Source organism: Larimichthys crocea, chromosome VII (assembly GCF_000972845.2).
Source record: "Larimichthys crocea isolate SSNF chromosome VII, L_crocea_2.0, whole genome shotgun sequence".
Taxonomy (NCBI): Eukaryota; Metazoa; Chordata; class Actinopteri; family Sciaenidae; genus Larimichthys; species Larimichthys crocea.
In genome coordinates, this window is record NC_040017.1 from 18,646,758 (window position 1) to 18,669,128 (window position 22,371).

At 39.2% G+C, this 22,371-nt stretch overlaps 1 protein-coding gene across 1 annotated transcript in view; it reads left to right on the plus strand.

The window, feature by feature from the left end:
• Positions 1 to 22,371, plus strand: part of LOC104927644 (neprilysin) — a 30,126-nt gene that overhangs the window by 2,112 nt on the left and 5,643 nt on the right. The window contains exons 2-13 of the mRNA XM_010741766.3: positions 1,263 to 1,439; positions 2,694 to 2,729; positions 4,452 to 4,613; positions 16,405 to 16,485; positions 16,940 to 17,035; positions 17,135 to 17,253; positions 17,391 to 17,459; positions 17,987 to 18,121; positions 18,637 to 18,738; positions 18,846 to 18,982; positions 19,159 to 19,252; positions 20,046 to 20,174. Coding sequence (XP_010740068.1) covers positions 1,263 to 1,439; positions 2,694 to 2,729; positions 4,452 to 4,613; positions 16,405 to 16,485; positions 16,940 to 17,035; positions 17,135 to 17,253; positions 17,391 to 17,459; positions 17,987 to 18,121; positions 18,637 to 18,738; positions 18,846 to 18,982; positions 19,159 to 19,252; positions 20,046 to 20,174 — 1,337 coding nt within the window. The remainder of the gene's footprint in view (positions 1 to 1,262; positions 1,440 to 2,693; positions 2,730 to 4,451; positions 4,614 to 16,404; positions 16,486 to 16,939; positions 17,036 to 17,134; positions 17,254 to 17,390; positions 17,460 to 17,986; positions 18,122 to 18,636; positions 18,739 to 18,845; positions 18,983 to 19,158; positions 19,253 to 20,045; positions 20,175 to 22,371) is intronic.

Consider the following 22,371-nt stretch of genomic DNA (forward strand, 5'->3'; position numbering starts at 1 on the left):
TTCCACACATATTTTCAGCTGCATTTAAATTGAAACACTGCAAATGGAAAGGTATCCATTACCACTTTCCTGTAGTAAATCTTCAGACCTATAGTGAAGTCATGCATGCTGTAGTGCTCACGTGCAGCTGGTAGAACAGCTTGTTTGGAGCTGTGGTTGGTCTATACAGTAATGGTCAATTACCAGGCTGGATAATGACTGTAACCAACGGAGTTTACTGCACAAGGTCCATTGTTTAGTCATGAAGAAGAATGATAGGGGATTTGACATTCAGCAGGACTGTGGTGGAGTGATGTATGTCGATGTCTGTGTATGACGCTGTGAGCGAGTGTATGTGTGTTTGTGTCTAAAGCAAAGCTAAGATACTTTGTCCTTTGGTCAAGCTGTGCTCTCATCTCAGCCAGCACGCAGAGAGACCCACCCAACTGCACAGACACTTCATGACACAAGCTTGTAAAAGGGTGTGCGAGAGTGTGTGTCTGTGCAGTGATTGCATGACTGTGTGTGTGTGTGCGTGTGTGTGTGTGTGTGTGTGTGCGGCATCAGTAAGGGATTAAGGATTAATTGCCTTCAGAGATAGATTTAACTGCTTGTTACATGAACTTTGTAAAGTTCCCACTTGGCCCCAGAGAGAAAAACAGAGCAGAGCCGAGGGAAGGTCTCTCTTGTTTTCCGTTCTTCAGAAGTGTGTGTTTCTTGTTTTGTTGTTGTTGTTGTGTTTGTCTGGAGTGTACTGCCACCAGAGGGTAAGAACTTCAAATTGTTCTCACCTTTTGCTCCAAGACTGTTTTGTTTTTTTTTTTGTTTTTTTTTACCACTGCCATGTGTTCTTTATTACGCTTGTCCCTATTGTGCCTAAAGATCTGGAGACTTAACAGAATATTTGCTGTGATGATGTCAAAATTAATATATTTTGATTGAAATAGGCCATAGTGCCAAAATCCCCACAAATGAGAAGCTGCTGTGTCAATTCATCCGAACTAGACTTTTAACTGCTGCTGAAATGAAATAATGAAAATGTATGTGTTAGAGACCTATTTGGTTCATATATAAATTACATATGACTTATATGTTTTATATATTTATATATATGCATTTGCAATGACATAAACCAGAGAAAAGCAGCACATTCTCATATTTAAGAAGCTGCCCCCAGCAATTGTTTGCCCAATAAATGATGACCATCTCTTTTGTAACTGATTTATTTCCTGTGAGTTGACTCATCATTTCAGCTACTTCTACTTCTGTGGTTGACTCTTTAGGTGAGTTGATACAGCCAACAGCTGAAGAAGGAGACCTGAGAATGACAGAGACAAACCCCCCCAAGTCGGCTAAGAAGCCCCGCTGGACCTCCCTGGAGATCGGCCTCATTACTATCGTCTCTTTGCTTTTCATCATCATTGTCGCCCTCATCATCCTCTTTGCTACACAGAAGACTGGTGAGTGCCGGAGAACGGGACACATGCTGATAAGAAAAAAGCGAGAAATATCTGAGGCTTCTAGAAACACTTACTTTCTTTTCGTTAGAGTCTTGACAAAAGCAGTGATCAAAAAAATGTGTGCCTATTTCTGTGACCCACTCAGCGTGGAGGACATTCTTTGGTTTTTCTTTGTCACCGCAATATTAAGTGAAGCTTTCAGAACTTTTGAAGCATGCCCCTTTAAACGGTGCACATGCACCGACCATCCCAGCCAGCTGAGTTCATGGTTCGTGGTAAACATGAAGGAGCATGCTGACGAAGAGCATTTTGTTCAGGTGAATAGAAGACACTTGAGCTGCTTTTAAAGCAAAGTGCAAAAGTACAGCCACTGAGCCGGAAAGAACAATACGGTGTGTAAAAGTCCTTTTTCCCCCCTTTGTGTTCTCAAGCGTTTCTATATAATACAAACATTGTGTTATTTCCCATTTCAGACTTTTGTTTAAAACATGAATTGGGTATTGTATATCTTGCTGTAAATGTCATAAATTCCCATCAGGAGAAAGAATTCATTTAAAATGGACACAGTGAAATCGAACAGACACCCCCACCTCCCTTTCCACGGCATGGGAAACCAATCGAAACTGCCTCAGATCAATAGCACAATATAACTATCACATGTGTTTTCTTCTCATTAATATCCAGACTATTGCTTTACTCGGATATCAAATGTATTAATCTGGTACATGGAGTTGACACAAAGTCTCTGTTGCGCCACATGATGAGGAGTTTTAATACATCACTAATAAGTCCAAGGAACAAGGATCACTGTGACACAGAGCAAGATAAACATCACTATGAATAATAAGCACCTTTTTGTTATAGATTTTATTGACAATACAATCAATATGACATGCAGGTCAAGAACGTGAAAACCTGAACAAAAAACCCATATTACTGGTTGGGTTGGCATATGCATGTATGCTATGTTATTAATATCTATCTAGCAGTCATGTGATTGACAAATGTATAAACTGCCTTGTCAGGCAAACGAGCAGTTTAATGACTATGTTTGTGCGTGCACTAACCTGTGAACCTCGAGTGCATTCACACGTAACAGGAAGCAGACGTGTATGTGTGTGCTGTGTCAGTAAATGTCAGATTGAGTTTGATTAACAGATTTGCACCTAAATTATTCCTGACAGAGTGAAAGCAACACTCAAAATCCCACTGAGTGATGATGTGTTTTTTTTTTTTTTTTGCATTTTCCTGTAGATGAAATTTGCACCACAGCTGACTGCACACAGTCAGGTAAGCGTTTTGTGTTTCTTTGTTTGTTTGTTTGTGCATTCTCTTAATTTTCTCATTCTAAAACCTTTTGATTTTTCACAGAGGCAAGCGGAATGGAAAAATTGATGCTGCTGCAGAAGCTTAGGGATTTCAGACATACTTAGAGAAAATGGCCTCTTCAACTGTGAATGTGTTGCCTATAAGTCAGAACAATGATCAAACAAACAGAAACAATCCTGATCGGTAGAAACATGTTGCAAAGGGTTATTGTTCTCGGATAACCTGTGAGCAACTACACTGAGGGAGAGATGTTGAGAAACTGGTAATGGGTAGAAGAATGTGCTGTTGCTCTACATACAGCTTAAGCAAATCCATTAAGATCTATGTGCGCAATGTGTGTCCAAAGTTGAAATGTTTCAACATACCAACCAACAACATAGTTTTATTGTGGAGCTTTTATAACTTAACCGCCCCTTCCCTGCGCAAGCGCAGTAACGAACTGAGACTTTTTTTTTGTATCACAAAAACAGATTCATCAAGTGTCCCTAACATTTCTTCTATTACCATTTTATGCAGACCCCCATCCTACAGCCATTTCCGTCTGCCTTTTAAATATAAGATTATACCATATGACTTTATTTTTTCACTTATGATAAAAGAAACATTCAGAGGAGAAGACTTTATTTTTCATGAAAACACAGCCACAGTGAATTAAAGATTTATAACTCTACCTCTAGTTTCCAGCAACAGATGCCAATCCATTTCCGATGCATTTTGGGGAAACCAATGTCCCAATTCAGTCAGATTTGATAGACAGCCTTGTCACAAGAGATCAGCTGCATCATGTAATTTAATTGCAGCTCAAAGAAGCTAACACATTTCCAGTGCTGGAGCAGGACTGAACCCAATTACTGCCATTCTACTTTTTTTTTTTTCCATGGGTTTTTGTGTGATATTTTTATGAACAGTTAATTACATTTCTAAAATGTGTTTTCAGGGTACGATATGTTATCCCCTGCTACTAGAAGAGCATAAAAACCTTTTGGCGAGCATCCGAGGCATAAGGTGGCCCATAATCTCAAATGCACTTGCTAATTAGTTAGATGAGAAGATTAATTCCACTCAAATATCTGTCCATTTTCTATAAGGCTTAAGTTAGCAGCAACTTAGCACCGAGATCGCGAATGGGTGGAAACATCAAGCCTGACTCTGTCTGAAAATAACAGTCCACACCTCTAAAGCTCAATAATTAATGTCGCACATTATTGAGTTTGTTGAAGTTTAAAAACAGAAGTGTAAAGCTTACACATTGTGGTTGTATGGGAGTTATGTGCCGGACTATTTCTTGGCCATGTGCAGTCACCTCCTGGAGTTTCCACTGGTGCCTTACATCAGAGACTAGACTACACTTTTCACTTACAGAGATTTGTTCATATTTTAATATAATAACTAATCTTAGTGAGCTTTAGAGGTGTTGGTAGGAGGATTGTGTTACCTTCAGACAGAGCCTGTGAGGCAGCTCTAACCTTCATAAACCTGCTAAAAATTGTAAAATTCTATAATTGTCCATAGACCTACAATTCACATGCATGATGTGATACTACTAAGGCTTTTGATATAATTTAAGTATTGGATGATTTCACATCATACTCCAAGATCCTGCAGTGTGTTATAGTTGGGTTTTTTTTTAGGTGTGCATTTTCCTCCAGATCTCAGAGCTTTGTTCCCTCTCAATCCGTACAGCGTCTCGTCTAATAGAGAACATGGATGCTAGTGTGGACCCTTGTGACAACTTCTATCAGTATGCCTGTGGAGGCTGGCTGAAGAAGAACATCATCCCCGAGACCAGCTCTCGATACAGCACCTTTGACATCTTACGAGACGAACTGGAGGTCATTCTCAAAGGTCAGACACCTACACACGCTCACCCACTCACATTTACACATAGAAAGACTACAACACAAATAGGCTGAGGGGGACTGAACTGTGGTAAATAAACAGACCTATCCATGATTTAGAGTTGTAAAGCAAAATAGAAGAGCGAGTCTTTTTGAGTCCACGTACTCTGTAAGAGGACTGAGAACAGCTTGATTCATTTGCTCGAGAATATGAGCTAAAGAGGGCTGTCCTTCAGGGACTGCAGCTCTATAGATATCACAGATGCCATGGGAGTTTGGCTTCAGTACTACCATGTGAGCTGAGAGTTTGTCAACAGAGTTTCTGTGTGCGTGCATGGTCTTTCCTTTCAGGCTGTTTTCTAAAGATGTCAACACACGGTGGTGAGGAAAATCTTAATAGCGAGTCTGAGTGTCTCAGGTGTTCTGCTAGCTTTTAGCAAGCATTACAGTGTTGTTAGTGTCCTTGTGGCATGAAAGGGTCAAGTTACCCTACGTATGTGTATTTGTGTGTGTGTGTGTGTGAAGGTCCATACTTCACCTCAAGTTGTCTGTGAGAAGGCCAGTCGGATCTCGAGTGCTAAATCTTCGAGGGGCACAAACTTTCCACGGACAACTGAAACTCTTCATCTACCATAAATTTACAATTTATATGCCCTCCACTATAATGAAGACCGTGCAGATTGGCTGCAGGAGAAACAGAGTGATTCAGAAGGTCGAGAAAGATTGATCCTTAGTGGAGAAGGAAAACCAGGGTTTAAAGTGCACCCTGTCTCTTAGACTCAGATAATTTGCACCAGCCTAGAGCACTTTATCTGTCCAATCTAGATGGAAAAACATGCACTCTTGTGTCTCGGGGAAGTGTTTTTTTCTCTTTTCTTTTTTTGTTATCTGCCCTTGTGCTGTCCATTGATTGTATGTACATTTTTTGTCATAACGATAAACCTGAAGGTGGGTGTTCATGGATAACTTTGTTTATTCCTTTCCATAATTGATATGCATGATTGACACGTTGTTTCAAAGGATAGGGAAGCTATTCTAACTTTTACTTAAACCCCTTTCTTCTTCTGGACTGGAAAACAAATGCATTTAAAGTTGTTCTTCATGCACTGACAGCTCTCACTGTCCTTACTTTCCTTGAACTTCTCGAGAAGCAACTTTTTAGAGATCAATATTACATTCATTAAAGTTTAGAGATCGCTTGCAATGTAGTCAGCGTTCATTTCTACCTTGTCTTTCATGGGTGCTTGCAGTTGTAAAGGTTCATCTTCATTCACTCTGTGTAGTGTAATTATAAAAAGTCTGTGATGGAATTATGTCTCTCCTTTACAATGGTTCGCTGTATTTTGAAGTAACAGTAAGTCAGATTTCCAATTAGATGTCTGACAAACAGGATTGGTATAGGATTAGAAGAAATATCATAGGCAGCTGTAGGGATTGGCAGAAACTTTTTATTGCATTGTACAACGCCTTATAACAGCTTATACAGATATAGCTATATAGCTGCTGGGTTCAGTTCAGTTCAGTTCTGTTCTGTTCTGCGCTCTTCTCCTCTCCTCTCCATGGCAGTCTTAACACCCATAAAAATCACACACAGGGGGGAAAAAGCAAAATAAACATTGCTCAGCAAGGACTCGTTTTAGGCATTTTGTTACTGTATGTGCATTTACGCACATAGCATGTCTCTGTGTGAGCGCGTGGCGTCATTTCATACTTTGTTGTATTTTTTTTACTGCGATTGAGGTCTTACAGCGATATTTACTGCCCATATGAAAACAGAGAGAGGGGGGAAAAAGAGGAAAAAAATACACGCCTGCAACTGATGATGAAATATTGCAAAAGTTGATGTTTCAGAATGACAGATTTATTTGCTCTCAATGCTGCATTTACCGCAGAAAGGAGTGGAGCAAAGAACTAGTCATCTAATCATTCAACAGCTTATATCCCCACCGACCCTCACTGTTGTGCTCATTCCTTTGGGGTGTCTGGCTTACCAGCCATAGTTGGAATGTGTCTGACTGTACTGTATACACACATGTTCAGGTTTACTTTGTGTGTATGTCCATGTGTTTTAAAGAGAAATAAAAAAAAGAATTCTGTGTATTTAAGATTATATTTGATATTCCTGACCGAGGCATGTGCACAATCTTCGTTCTTGAACATTTACAGTAGCAGCTAAGACCTACTAGTATTCAGGTTTTCATTATTTCTCAACAACTTATTCTTGCCGAGATGTAGATGTAGATGCCCCGGGAGTGTGAGGCCTCAGCAGAATTGTGACCTCTACTCTGGAGGTGACATCAAACATGCAACCTCTGATCCCAGGGCTGGCTGCTGCCGCCTGCTTGGATACCACCGCCCGCTGATGGACAGATCCTTTTCCTGTCAACAGCTTAAGGGGCCTGGAAACACCTGGACACTGCAGCGCTCTAGGCTGCATGACAGCAATAAAAGAAGGCTGCGTGCATGTGTATGTGTGTGAATAGATTTGTGGTTGCTTGTAAATGCCTTGGATTGTTTTCTGCTGCTGGAAAAGGCCATAAATGATTCATAATGAGGGTCTGCACTCTGATTGTGACTGCAGCTTTGTGTGTACACGTGCGCGTATACGATTGTGCAAGTGTGTTTTCCACGTTCCCCCACTCAGGTGAGGCACACTGTGCAATAATTTGCCCAGTTGACCATGAGCATTTTAATTACTAACTAGTTTGTGTCAGGAAGAGGACGGGTAGAAGTACAAGGGGCAGAGAGGGGGGTTCATTCAAAGTAAGAAAAAAAAAGAATATTAAGGTGACATGGAAGACAAAAGGAGAGTGATATAAAAGGCAAGATAGGCGAGATACACACAAAGTAGGGGGTTAAGGGGAGAAGCAAGCAGAAGCTTTGTAGCCAGAGATATATATATTGAGAAAAGCTTTGAGGATAGGTCAGGAAATGTGAAACAGCATGTGGTAGTGACTTCCAGCTATAAGCCCTGTGTGCGTATGTCCATGTGTGTGTGAGTATGTGCATGTGACTTTTATGAGCGTGAGCTGCTCGTCTGTACTACATGAGGTGCTTCTCGCATGACTCCAGGTCTAAATCTCATTCTAGCCGGAGACATCCAAGAGGCAGACTAGTTGATGTTTTGTGTATAATTTATCATCACGCAGAGCTTCAGATCTAACATCAGAAAAATGTTCATACATGAGATATTTGTCAGGTATGCCGCCAACAGTCTATGACAAAGTACTACATGGGCGACTGCGAAACTGAATGTGTGTTTTTCCTATGATAGCAATAACTGAAACAGAACTTACGTCAAACAATACTGACAACAATGAGACTTTTGAGACGAATACTTCATATGACCTCCTTGATATCAAGATTCCAGTCAAAGCATTGCACAACACCATTAATACTGTAGTTCTTGTAAACATATCAAATAAAGATAGTAGACCAAGGGTTTGTGGCCAAGTAAAATAAAATGAATATGAATGCAGTAATTCCTGGCCAACAAAAATACATTCAATACAAATCTTGAATTAAATATGTTTTTCCCATGTTGCTTATGAATAAAAAAGGAAAGAGTTTAGACCTCCACCAAGGTAATAACCTTCCTGTTAGCTGTCCCACAGCCAACACTGTACTGGGTACATGACAAAAGCCTTTTATACAGCAAGACAAGCCAAGGGGCATTACTTTGACTGACAACGCTGTATTGAGTACAGAATATGGGCAAAGTTTAGCTTGATGGCAGGGCTAATGGAAAAATTGAGAACTCACCAAAATCAATAGTTTTATTCTTATATACAAGTATATACAAGTATGCTACCTTGAGCTAGATGCCTGTTTTCAGTTAACACAGTAACGGATTGTAGTTTCACCATAGTTGTGAAATGGGATGAGAGTCTGGAGGCATTGTTCCACACTGTAGATGTTCTTTTAATATTATCCTAGACAGTCATCAACAGAGAAACACATTAGTCTCACAGATAGACTTTAGGATACTATAGGATTATGCTAATATGAGAAATCATCTTTTTTTCCTGCCAATTTGTTATGGCAGATGGTTCTAAGACACCCCTGGGCCTAAGCCGCCAACACCGCAGTCAGTGGTTCGGATTAGAGCAGAAAGTCAGACTGTTTTGTCATTGCCATTGGGAAAAAAACTCCATGACATTGTTGCCAAATGAATTGAAAATTGACCCAGAATCTTAAAGTGAAGTGTAAAAGTAAACCGTAGTCTCTGGTCGCCTTTAGTGGTGCCAACATCAGAATTTTAAATGGAGTGACTGCATGTTTTGTATCTAAATGAACCTTTGAAATTGTAGTTGACTTCTCTCCTTACATTTTTATGTAGAGACAGACCTTTTACTTTTTTCTTTTATCAGCAAACTGCTGGTTCATTAGCACCTTTAGGTGTGCTGGCAGAGGAGGTTGAGTGGCCACATTTTTCAATTTATTTTGTATAGTTTGAATTAGCTTAAAGAAACCTACATTTGGGAGCTATTCTACATTTGAATCACAGACTGTAAAAATAAAAACTAGTCTTTGTTTTGGTCTAAACGCCTCCTATCTCAGGCAGGGGAACACCATGGACAAGTCCAACCATCCACACTCATGTTGATACCTATGGGTAATTTAGAATCACCAATTAACCTGTTGAGTGCATGTCTTTGGACTGTGGGAGTACCCAGACAGATAATGTATTTATTTACATTTTTATTTAGTTTGTATTAGATGAAATGTACTATATCAATACATTTGATTTGATTTTGGCCTTCTTTAGCATATGAATAAGGCTAGGATACACATACTGGGTATACTCTTGACCTTTTTAAGTCTTATGGGTTTACGTGGCTATTGTATTCAATGGAACTTTATTCTAGTCTTTTGTGCATGGTCAAAACCTATGGTTACTATTCCTGTTAATATAAATGATCTTATATCCAAATAATAGAATTGCATCTTCCATTCTTCTATCTGCTGCTGAGCTGCTTTCAAGCTCAGATAAATAAATTTCCCTTCTCCATTCCCCCAGTTCAGATATCCTGGACTCTGTAAATATAAATGGTTAATGGACTTGTATTTATTTTCTGGTCTACCACTTTACAACACTTTTCAAATACACACACTGATGGCAGAGACTGCCATGGAAAGTGCCAACCTGCTCATCAGGAGCAAAACAGGGCTTCCTTTCCATAGTGATCATGGTAATACTAAGCTTACCCATACAAGACAAGACTGTGTGGGCCAGCCATTGGTAGCAATTTGGGGTTCAGTATTTTGCCCAAGGAGACTGATCCGACTGGGGGAACCAGAAATCGAACAAGCAACCCTGACACACAGCTCTAAACTTCAGTCCCAGCTGAAACAGTTTACCCATTCTCTTAGGCGGGCCTGTTGGAAAGCTGAGGAATGATATTAAAGAGATAACCTCTGGGTTTCATTTGAAGTTATTAAAAAATAGTTTGGCTAACTTCCAAAACAGCCAAAAAGCCCAGGCTAAACATTTAATATATTTCTTGATTGATAATTCTCAGTCAGACATCAATGTTTTTTACTGAGAAAATTAAAAGAATTATATCACTATTCTCTCCCCTCTCACGGACACTCTGCATCATTACTGGGGGGGCTACCTTTAATCAAATTCAACTAGTTTCCTCATCTGTGTTTAGGAACATAGTCATCAAACCCACAGCCTCTCCTGATAATGTTGTGCCCTCCCATATTATAATTGATTAGTAATGCAATTCTTTTGATATAATTGGCCATAAACATGGGATTGTCCAGCCATCAAAAGTCATAACATTGATGTCAAATGTTTAATCAATCTTGAATACCAATGAGATTCTTGATCCAATCATGGTTCAAAGCCCTTCACAGCACTGATGCAGCTCTGTTAAATGTGAAAAATGATCTGTTACTCTCTGGTGACTCTTGGGAAAATGCTATCCTGGTTTTACTAGATTTTAGTGTTGTCTTCAATACTGTGGCTCATGACTTTCTTTTAACACATCTTTAGTACAGCACTATACTAGTTTAAATCTTAAACACAAGACATTCTCAGTGGCTATAGGCGAGTTTACCTCTTCTGCTCTCCCTGTCACCTATGGGATTCCTCAGGGATCCACTTTGGAGTCACTTCTATTCTGCCTGTACATGTTCCCTCTTGGAAACATTATTAGGAAGTATAACATCATGTCTCAAGGACTTTAAAGACTGGTTGACAAAACTATAACAAAACAGAAGTAATTATCTTTGATCCTTCTAAGTCCAGAGGCCATCTTTTCAGTAAACTAGGTCATGTCACCTCATATGTGAAGTTGCATGCAAATAAACCTTAAGCTCTGTCTTGAGAAACAAGTCAGTCATTTGTTCTGTTGCTGAAAATCAGTTAAGAACAATTTCAGAACTCAAGCCAATTCTGTCTTTCCATTATAGAAAAAGTAATTTGTACCTTAATTATATCATGGCTGGACTATTTTAGGCCTTTCCCACTCTTCAAATTAAGACCTTGCTGATTGCTTTTAACATTCTTAACATTCAGGCACCATCTTATGTAACACAAATCATTCTCTGACACCCTTAGTCTCTTAGGCATGACAACAAATCTTTGTCCCACAGTCAGGACTAAAATAAAAAGGTGTTAGCGTCTTTGCTGTTGCTGCTTAACGTCTGTGGAATCAGGTGTTGTTAGCTCATATACTCCTCCATCTCTTTTTTTGCCCGATAATCTTTCAATGTGTTGTCACATCTATGATCCTGTATTTGTCTCATGTTGTTTGCTTGGTATTACTTTTATTTTATATTTTATTTCTCTTTTGTACATTGTTTTGGCCATCTTAAGCTGTGTTTTAATGTGCTCTAGAAATACATTACTTGTTATCAAAGAACTACATTTCGTAACACAGCTCATCCAAACTTTGAAAGTGCTGCAACTGTCAGTCACCTAATACTGTTTATATCTATGTCTACAAAAATCTTATAAAACTCAATCTGATATTTCCTCAATGGACCTCAATGAGACTATTTACAGCATCATTACAACAGTTAACATGGTTCTGATGGGCTGCTGTCCTGGTTTGCACGAAACTGAAAAGTCAGTTTATTACCACTGCGGAAATTTTAAGCAATGATTGTGGAAAAAAAATGTTGTTATGTTTTTATAACATAATTTTAGTTTGGGTGTTATGGAATACACTTCATTTGTAGCTGTCTGAGACTCATCACTCTCATAAAGTGTCACCTCATTTCAGTTTCAAGTTCATTTTCACTGCCTGCATGTAATATAGCCTGAAGAAATGCTTCACAATGATGAATTGGAAGCAAAACTCGTAGTGAAATCCTTGCAAGTGTAATGTCGTGAAGTGAGAGGCAGTCAAGGATAAAATAGCAACGCAGAGAGGAGAAACTCAAAATTCAGATTCTGCATCACGCTGAGTGGCTTGGTTCAAATTGACACGATGTCTCAAACAAACATCAGGTGGCACGAAATCCATTCTCAAATACATCCAAACATGCACATACATGGGGCGAGAGAGAGATAGAGAGTGAGTGTGTGTGTGTTTGAGAGAAAGTGAGAGGGTAAGGCTTTGCTGTGGTTAAACATTAGCACCAGGGAGTCAGTAATCCAATCACACACACATGATCTGTGCCCTTTTGCAGGAAGCTCCCTGTGAAGGGTCCCTATCTCAGGACTTCATTAAGATTAAATGAGCACATAAATAGTGCACACATGGTAATGAGAAAACGGGAGGATTAGAAAAATGAAAGGGTAGAAAGAGTTGAAGTGAAACTCAGTCATGCAAGGAGTGAAACAAATAGGAATAAGAAAAATAAATGACTTGAAGAACTGAACAAATTAAAATAATATTGAATTAAATTTACAACATTTTAATCGAATAAGGGTGGATGTTCCATAAATTATGAAAATACCGAGTTGTCTCAAGAGTTGTCTTTAAGACACGATGATCTGATAGGACGTTAAATGAAATTAGAGATTAAAGAAAGGGATAAACATTGTCTTAAGTGTGCTAACTGCTTTATCTAACTTTCTTGTAATTTCGACTATCAATAAGTCCTGAAAATGACAAAGAAAGCAAAAAAAAAAAAAATCTAATTTTCTTCACCTTTATCTTTTGATCCCAACTCACATGAGTGATGCCTCGTTGGACTCAAGGCAGAGTTTTCTGTCAGCTTACTGTTTAATTTAAGATCCATCCTCTTTCCCGTATTGATTCTGGAGTTGCATTAAGATATGACTGTGTATATACGTGTATATATAGTATGTTGATCCTGTTGATACATTTCTAAGAGATAACTTTATAAATGGCAATCCAGACGCCATGTTTAGAGGGTTCCTTTGACGTTAGTAATGATATTTAAAATGGATCATTTCGCTACTAGCACCTCTAAAGCTGTCTAAGTAACGTTATATCTGGTTTGTTTGATCTGAACAAAAACACAAGTGTATAAAATGTGTCCAAATGACAATTAGCCATCTGAGGTTTTTATGTGTTGGATTATTTCTTGGCTGAGTAACTTCCTGCTGGTTTCTGCTGGTTGCCTGGCAAGAATCAGTTCAACAAAGACACAATATTTTAACAAGTGAGCTTTAGAAGAGCTTCTGGGTGGATTTCAGTATCTTTGGGTAGATACAGCGTACCTGTTTCCAGTCTTTGTGCCAAGCTAAGCTAACCAGCTGCTGGACTGAACAGACAAATACAAGAGAGGTATCAATCTTCTCCTCCAACTCTTGTCAAGAAAGTCATTAAGCATATTTCCTAAAATGCCAAACTAATTCTTATTCATAGTTAGATTACTTACTCTTTACACATTTTAGAATTCAGTTTCACTGATGTGAACTTGTGTTCTTATCACATCTGGATACCAGTTCCTTTAGTTTTACAGAACATGTTTTTCAGTGGCATAATTTATTTAAGCACATTTTTTTTACAAAAGAGTCAGGATTAGTTTCAGGCAGGTTGGCTTAGTCATGCTTTTGTTTGCCTCATCTTTGTCTGCCAAGCCAAAAGCCACATGCAAACTTACCTTAATCCAACTTTTGTATTTTTTAAAGAACAAGTGAGTGCTAGCAATTGATACAGTCATTGTGAGTGATAGACATATGGCAGTGTAGCAAACAGTGTTTGCACAGCTTGACTTGGCTAGCTAAACTTGGTAGATGTCAACAAGTGGCAGCTTTGTGAAGGCACAGCTTGATGTGAATAATAAATGCCATTTTCAAACGTCAAAATCCTGAGGATGGAGTAGTTATAAATACAATAATAACACAGATGAAAGGTAATGTTAGTGCTCCAAAATCATTGAACAGCACTGAATTTTGCAAGTGGGCATATGCATCTTGTAAATACATGAACCATCCAAATGCATAATTCCAAAGTAGTCAAAGTAAACATTTTAATAATGTGTGATCTATATGTAAATGTACATGAATGTCCAATGACAGGTTTTCACATATGAAATTCATAAAGGCATCTGACTGCTTTCAAACAATTTTAACTGTCTGTTTACGCTTTACTTCTATATTACCATAAACGACAGCAAAAGCAATCAGGAGGTCAACCATGCATTTTGCATGTACGGGAAGTAATGACATGCGCTCCATCTGTCCTCATTTATTATTCATAAAACAAGCAGACAAATCATAAATCCAATGCACTTTACATAACAATTCAGACGCTATGGGAACATTAAGCGACCAGTGTTAGTAAGATTTAGCAAGAATCTATCAGTCAAATAGGCATAAATGGTATGTAATATTCATAAGTATATTTTCATGAGTGTATAATCACCTGAAAAAAAGGATTGTGTGTGTATGTCTTTTTTTTTTTAACCTTACATTGAGCCTTTTATATCCATGGAGTCTACCATGTTGCACCACTAATAGCCCAGAACAGAACCAAAAACTAGATATGCCCATTTGTGTCAGTTTTTTTCTGCCACCATAGGTTTTCCTACACATTTGTAAGGGGAGGGTGATGAGGGGTATTCAGTTGGTTGCACTTTGCAACCTCATCACTGGATGCCTCTTACTCCTACACAACAGAAATGAACTCTTACACATATTTGGTGATGGAAAGAATGTAGAACAAAAACCAGGAAAAAATTATAAAATACTAGCTTTCCAGGATCACGAACAAACTGCCAGAAGTCTAACACAGAAATATATATATACGATTATGCTTTGCACTCTTTTGTTTTACATCATAATGTTTGTTTTTCCAGTTTACATTTTAACCAAGTAATGCTGTGCCTCTGATCCAGAACCAGGCTGATTTCAAGCGATCACATCAAAACCCTCCCAAATCTCTCTCTTAAGCAGCCGTCTGCTGTAAATCATGATAGCCAGAGAAAACTCACTGAAGTGACTCAGTCAGGATTTAAGCTCCCAGTCTCTGACTGGACAAGCCCTTCCTAAAATGTTCTTTATAAAGAGCCTCATGCCACACACGCACCCCGGCATACTGTCTGAACTGCAGTAAACTTTGTGAGGTGAGAGTCAGGCTCATGGGGTTGTAGTTCAGGCACAGTTAAGCTGTTTTCATGTTTGGTGCTGAATGACAAATCATCAGATAGTCTAAGCTGAAGTTGAGCTAAAGTTTGCAATGTCTGTTGAGTAGGTGTGAGGTTTTCCTGTTTCAGACAGAGGGCACAGAGTTTCTAACACTATCACAACAAAACACTGGCATTCACTATGGTGCTTTTCTGAAGAAGTCCAAAATTACCATGTGGGTGTTTGGTTGAACCTTGATGATCTGAACATTTATTTAAACTCATTTTCATGCTCAATGCTGCTGAATAGCGACAGCGGGTCTGAAGGGAATGGTTTACACTTTAAAGCTACAATATACAACTTGGTGCCTTGAGGCAGCGCAACAAAAGTATACTGTTGGTCCCATTCTCCTCCCCCTCAGTTGAGCAAGTTTTACGCTCCAACACTTATCACTCACTTTGATTAGCTGTCTACCTAGAAACACTATCTAGCCTGAGGCTGAGCTAACTGGTGTCCATATGCCCAAAACAATGATATTCACTCTTGTTTTCAAACGCTCCTTTACTGCCACACCTTCTCGTTTGCTGTTCCCCAATTTCTTTGAACCTTTTTTTTGCTGTGACTTTCACGCTCTGAGGTTATTAGCTTCACTTTGATTAACGCGGCCATGCTGAGAATCTAATTTCTAGCAACCAGAGATTAAAACATGTATTGCATAGTGCCACTCTAATTTGTGGTTTATATGACAGTGTTGACCTCTACAACAAATGAAGCAAATAATCTTAATCACCCAAATGAAATGATTTATTGCACTGAAACTAATAAATAGTTTGTGTTTAATTATTTATTCAATCATTCAAAGCAGAGATTGGCTATGCGCAGTAAAAGGGGACACTTTTGATCGTCTCTTGATATACTAGCTATTATGCATTTTCTGCATTTGATGATATAATGTTTAATCTTTTCAAAGTTGTCAAGCGGACTTGATATGATGTTAAATATTTACCAGAAAAGCAAAAACTGACTGAGTCTGTTTAGTTTTGTCCGTAGCTTCTATAAATAAAGAATTTAATTACCTTTATTTATTTGTATTCATTTTAATTTCATCTACTTTAAATGCATCCAAAACATCTTTTTTCCCCTTTGAATGGTAGTGGTTTGAAGTCATCACTGGATGATTAAATGCATCTGGATGACAGCTGGATTTAATTTTGAATCCACAAAGCTGAAAAATTATCTTTATCTTTCTGCTTGTGTTTCTTCCCCTCATGCTTGCTCTGTTTCTCTGCTCTATTTGTAGGTGTCCTTGAAAAAACAGTGGAGGGGGAAGCCGCTGCTCTCACCAAGGCTAAGACGCTCTACAAGTCTTGTACCAATGAGAGTGCGTCATCAGGCATCAGATGTCAACTCAGACTATCCCTTTTTGTATCTTCTTTTGTCCTAAAATGAACATTTTTCTTACTGTCATCAAAGGTTATACAGCTTTCATTCAGTTTATTGCATTATCAAACAGCCACTAAAAAACTGTAATACCTTACTCCCTTATTTCTTATCATTATTAATTTTAAAAGTAAGAATCAATGTCTTTCAGATTTACAGCATCATGCGATGCTAGTAATATATGCTTCTTTCGAAAGCATTTTGGTTAAGAAGTCACATCAATAAACTCCTCCACACATCTACATTTACATAGATGAATAATTATTGATAAGAATGAATAATAGGGTTTCTTTTCTTTGTTTAAATGGACTTTATAAATGTTTATTGGTATAAAATAAATGTTTCCACTATTAAAAACAGATTTTTTTCTTGTTTGTATCTGCGCTCCATTTAAGGTCTAATTGAACTCAGAGGAGGTACTCCTTTGCTTGACATGCTGGTTGATATGTTTGAGTGGCCCATAGCTGTGGACAACTGGGAGACCAATTATGGTAAAACATCTTTTTCCACACACACTGTCACACACAGCAGATGTGTCATGTACAGTGAAGTCCTTGTTTCTTACTTGTCTTACTTTTTCTGTTCTTCAGGCAAAACGTGGAGGTTGGAGGACGTCATTTCCAAGATGAATGAGAAATATGGAACTCCGCTCTTGGTTAACTTTTTTGTCGGCACAGATGACAGGGACTCCAATTCACACATCATTCATGTAGGTGTGCAACTGTAGCTAGAAAGCCTCTATCATTGTTTTAAAGACCCACATTCATCCACACTTATCTATCATGTCTATCCAACTTGAAAATTAACCACCAACCCCATTTGTAAAAATCTGTTTTCTTTGACCAGTTTGACCAGCAGACAAGCCTCGGCCTTTTGTCCAGAGATAACTACGCTTGCACTGGGCACTATGCAGAGGTAGGCTTGTGGTTCACATGTACACATGTAATATAATTAAGACTTTTAACCAATGCAAGAGGAAAACAGTTCCATGTGTTCAGTTGGGCCAGTGCCACTGTGTCTGGGTTCCAGGTCCCCGGGAGTTTCTTCCAGGAAACATGATGCCCAACAAATGATGAGGGCATCAGTTGAAACATCAGTACCTCAATTAACTTTATTGGTATGGTTACATGCGTTTGCACGCATGTGTGTACACGATAAATGAAAAAAGTGCATTCAGGGGTGATTAAAATCAAAAAGGCAAAACAGAATAGGTTTGGTTGTGTCTCAGTCTGGACCAGATGTGTGTGATTAGAGCATATATCCTCTGCTCTGGTTTTACTTTACAGATTACCATGGATTCTTGATTGATATGCAGAAAACACCACTCAACTGCACTTAGCTTGAGGCGAGCTGTGTGTGTGTGTGTGTGTATCTGTGAGGAAATGACCTCTAAAGTAAAGTAAAGTCGACATACGATATCATAATGAGTGTCTGTTTGACAGGCATGCCGGACTTACGAGAAGTTTATGATTGACCTGGCTAAGCTGATCCGTACTGACCGGGGACTGGACATCAATGAAACCCGCATCAGAGAGGAGGTGACACGAGTTATGGACCTGGAGAGAGATATTGCCAATGTAAGCATGCATTCACACATTGCATTTTCCCAATAGAGGCCTAAATAGTCAAATCAGAGCACACTAAAAGCTGAAAGAAGGAGACCATGTTTTCGAGCAGCAATGCATACCTTATCTCCTATCTAAGCTTCACACAACAGAAGGATTTTGTGCCTTCTGATAGATATGGCCTTTCACTCTTACATTTGTAGCCCAAAAACATCTTAAGCGGTTGACCAGCCTGATCCGCATACAGCCACTTTTCTCAGACATCAACAGGTTTCTAAAATCCATATTTGTCATTCGGTTCTGGTGTGCTCTGCTCACTGCTTTGCTTCACTTCCCCTCCACTCGGCTGCTGGCTTTTACAAGGCAGTCACCATTCGACATTTACAGACCTTGAAGCCTCCTGGGACTTCAACTATGTTTGTTGTTGCTGGACCTGAACTGCAATTTTATGCATGTGTCAAGAAACATAAGGGTTATGTTGTCACAGGATTCTTGATTTTCAACTTCTCTGTCTTGCACTCTCCAAGGCTACTGATACTCCAGAAGACCGTAACAACCCAGTGTTGCTTTACAACAAGATGGAACTAGGCGATCTAAACGCCAACTTCACCCTTGAGGTTGGATCGCAGGTAAAAAATACACTCTTTATCTGTCAGAATTTGTTGCTTGTTTTTTTACCAACCTTTCTTATGTTATTTCTCACCTCCATGTCTTTGCTTTTGGACTTGTCCTAAAGGTATTTAACTGGAGTTACTTCACAGCTAGGATAATGGATACAGTTAACATCAGCGTTCCTGACACAGAAAAGGTCATAAACTACTCCCCCAACTATTACAGAAGACTCAACGTTATCTTGGCCAGATACAACAAGAGGTCTGTTTGTGTTACGTTTGTTGTTGTGTTTGTGTATAATAGCCCGTTTGTGAGGGTGTATTTGTGGGGGCAGGAGCGTACTGCATGCAATGAAAACAGCTGCTGCCCCCATTACTGATATATCACAGCTTTGTGTGTAAGAGAGTCAGAGAGTTTTCTATCTTCTCTCCTCACAGAGACCTGCAGAACTACATGGTGTGGCGTTTTGCTATGAACATGGTAGTGGGACTTAGCAGACCTTACAGGGACACCAGAAAAGCCTTCCGCAAGGTACACTGCCAGGACCCTGACATTAGATACACACCAACACATACTAACAGTGAATTTTACCGGTGGATACTAATATATATTTGTACATGAACACACTTGCAGCGCTTTGAACAAGGCAACATGCTTACAATGTCGATGGTAACATGCAAATGTTTTTGCAGGTATAATTTTTACTCTGGTCACCATCAGGGACGGACTGGCAATCTGGCATACCGTGCATTTGCCCGGTGGGCCGACGTGCTATTTGGGCCGACAAGTCCCGATATATATATATATTTAACGAGTAGATCACACACCTCAAACACACTCTGGGGCTTAGCGATGGGCAATGTGGGCCGCGCAGGAGCGGGGTGGGGGCTGGTTCGGCTAGGGCGTTGGGGGTTGTTGTGGGCTGCTCTGGTCCAAAATGCCAATGCCGATTTTTTGTCCCAGTCCGCCCATGGTCACCATCTTAATGTAACGGGACTGAAGTGATGGACCAACCTAACAACATAGCCATACCGAAACATGCTGCCAGCATGGTTAAAAGAATTCTGTGCTGTAGTTTCTTGTTACTAACAGGCAGATATAAATTGATCATATCCTTCTTCCATGTTTATAACGGTCTAATCCTAAACCTCTTTTTAATTTAATCATTTCCCCTCTGCCCTATTTCTTCAAGTCCTCAGAGTAATAGTGAGGCAGAACAGTGTAATGGTGCAAATAAAGAATTGCCCAGAGTCTCTTTACCCAATATGCTGAGTGGTTTGTCCTGCATTTCTAATTGATCGGTGCCTTGTTACTTTCCCTGCAGGCTCTGTATGGCACGACGTCAGAGGCAGCAGTGTGGCGGCAGTGTGCACTTTATGTCAACAACAACTTGGACAATGCCGTAGGACGACTGTATGTGCAGGAGGCCTTTTCTGAAAAGAGCAAAGAACTGGTCAGTAGGAAGTGCATTGTTCTTTATATTTTTAGATTATTAGATTCAATGCGGGATAAGACGATATTACAAATAGCAAGTTGATTTGTTCATAGTGCATTCTGTGTAATGGATTGGTTCAGATATTCATACATACAGAGAGCATGAGAACATGTGTTTCAGGTTCATCCCATCCGAGTGTATTTTTGTCTGTCACTTTTGTCCTCCCACCTGTGTTTTTGTCAACTTTATGTCTTGCATCTGCACCACAGTACTGTACGTATTTTCTGCATGCGCCCATTGAACGCAGCTGAACAAGGTGTCCTTGTTATCGTGCCCACACCACCCACACTGTAAATCTCAACTCGGGGCATGTGTGTATGTGCGTGCTTTGGCACATGACTGTGTGTTTGTGTGTCAGATTGTGTGTGTGTGTGTGGCTGTGTACGTCTGTTGTAATACAAAGTGTCTCACACACTGTAAATCTCTGTCATCTTTTGGATTTTTGCCCACCTCAGCATGTGGATCTGTCTGTGTGTGCGATATATCAGCATATCAACACCCCTTTCCCCACTGGCCATACATATGTGTGTGAAGGTGCTGACTTGACCTCACTGGCACATACTGCACTCCGAACATACCAACCTTCTCTCAGCCACAGAGATATATTTCAGATATGATCATCAGTGGAATTAAACTAAGTACATTCACATGATTTATTTTAGAGGTCTTGTGCTATTCCATTTACTTTATGTTCCAGGACCACATTTTACACAGTGACATTTTTCCTGCACAATGAGTTTAATCTTTGATTCTTGTGCTATGATTATGTTCTGATACGTCTACTAAGAATTTTGTATGTTAGACCTGTACTTGTTTATCACTTGGAGACAGAGTGAATTCAATCAAATTTAATTGCAGAGGATAAGTGTCCATAATGGGAAACAATTACATTTATAGCCAACTATCATAATACATCTGGACTTAGGAGACTTACCATTGCATATAAGCCCTGCATTTGACCCATGGAAATAATATTATATAGGATTTCACATGAAAATGCATGCATGCACCCGCAGACACAAATGCATGCACAACTCACTAGACACACACACACGCTGTATGCTGAAAGGTTTTTCGAAAAAAGCATCATCAGTTGTGGTCCCTGCTGGTTTGTGGTGAACCACAGCGTGCTGTCCGAGTGGTCATGCAGTGTGTTAGCGAGGGGTCTGCTGATGTGATGAGACACTGGAATGCCTCTGTCAGCTCGCTGTGGTCTCAGAGCACAACTGTGGTTTAAAGGGATCCTGAGGGGTGACCTTCGCTGTCACTGCAATTTTTATATTTTTTCCCCTTCCTACTTTGTTTTCTATTCTTCTATTGGTCCAGGTACTTTTTTTGTGTCAATTATTCTAATTATGTTTGTGGTACATGGTACAGTACACTTTGATCAACATTATGCCATAATGGCGGCGTCAGTCAGTCTGTCTCTCTCTGTGTGCTGGGGCATTCTTGTGAATACTTTAGCGTTTGTATTGCAAGGGCAATACAAACGCTTCAACTGTAGAAACACCACAGGTTCCCACTGAAAACTGAGTTTTTGATGTAGATTTAAAGCACCTTGCTGTGTGAATTTACATATAAAAACAGAATATGACAACACCATGTGTGGTTAAGAATGCTGACATTCAAGTATTTTTTCAGCTACACATGTTTATTTGCTTAATAGGTATAGCTTAACAATGCTTGTTGAATATATCGGATTGATGGTGAAACATTAAGCTGAAATACTCTCTTCTATAATTTATATTTATAAGGCTCTGGATTATTTCAGTAACACAAAGTCCAACCCTAAACTGCTGGGTGCATCTATAAGTAAATTTAAATATTTAAAGGTCTGAAGTAAAATGTAAATTGGTAGCATTATCAATAATGCATCTGCGAATTTGCAGCCTTTACAGCAGACATCCACTGTAGAGAATTTTAAGACAACAGGATGAGACTTTTGTAAAGAAGTAGAAATGTTCTCATAACTTCTCTGCATACAATTATTCTAACTGTCACTTTTAGTAACTACACGTGATGTTGCCTCTCTTCCTTTTACTCATACATAAAATAATTGATGATCTTTTTTGTTATTATTCCAACTGTCATATTAATCATGCAAGCTTTATTAAACCGGTCATTAGACCTCCACACAGAGGGAGTATAACCCTGA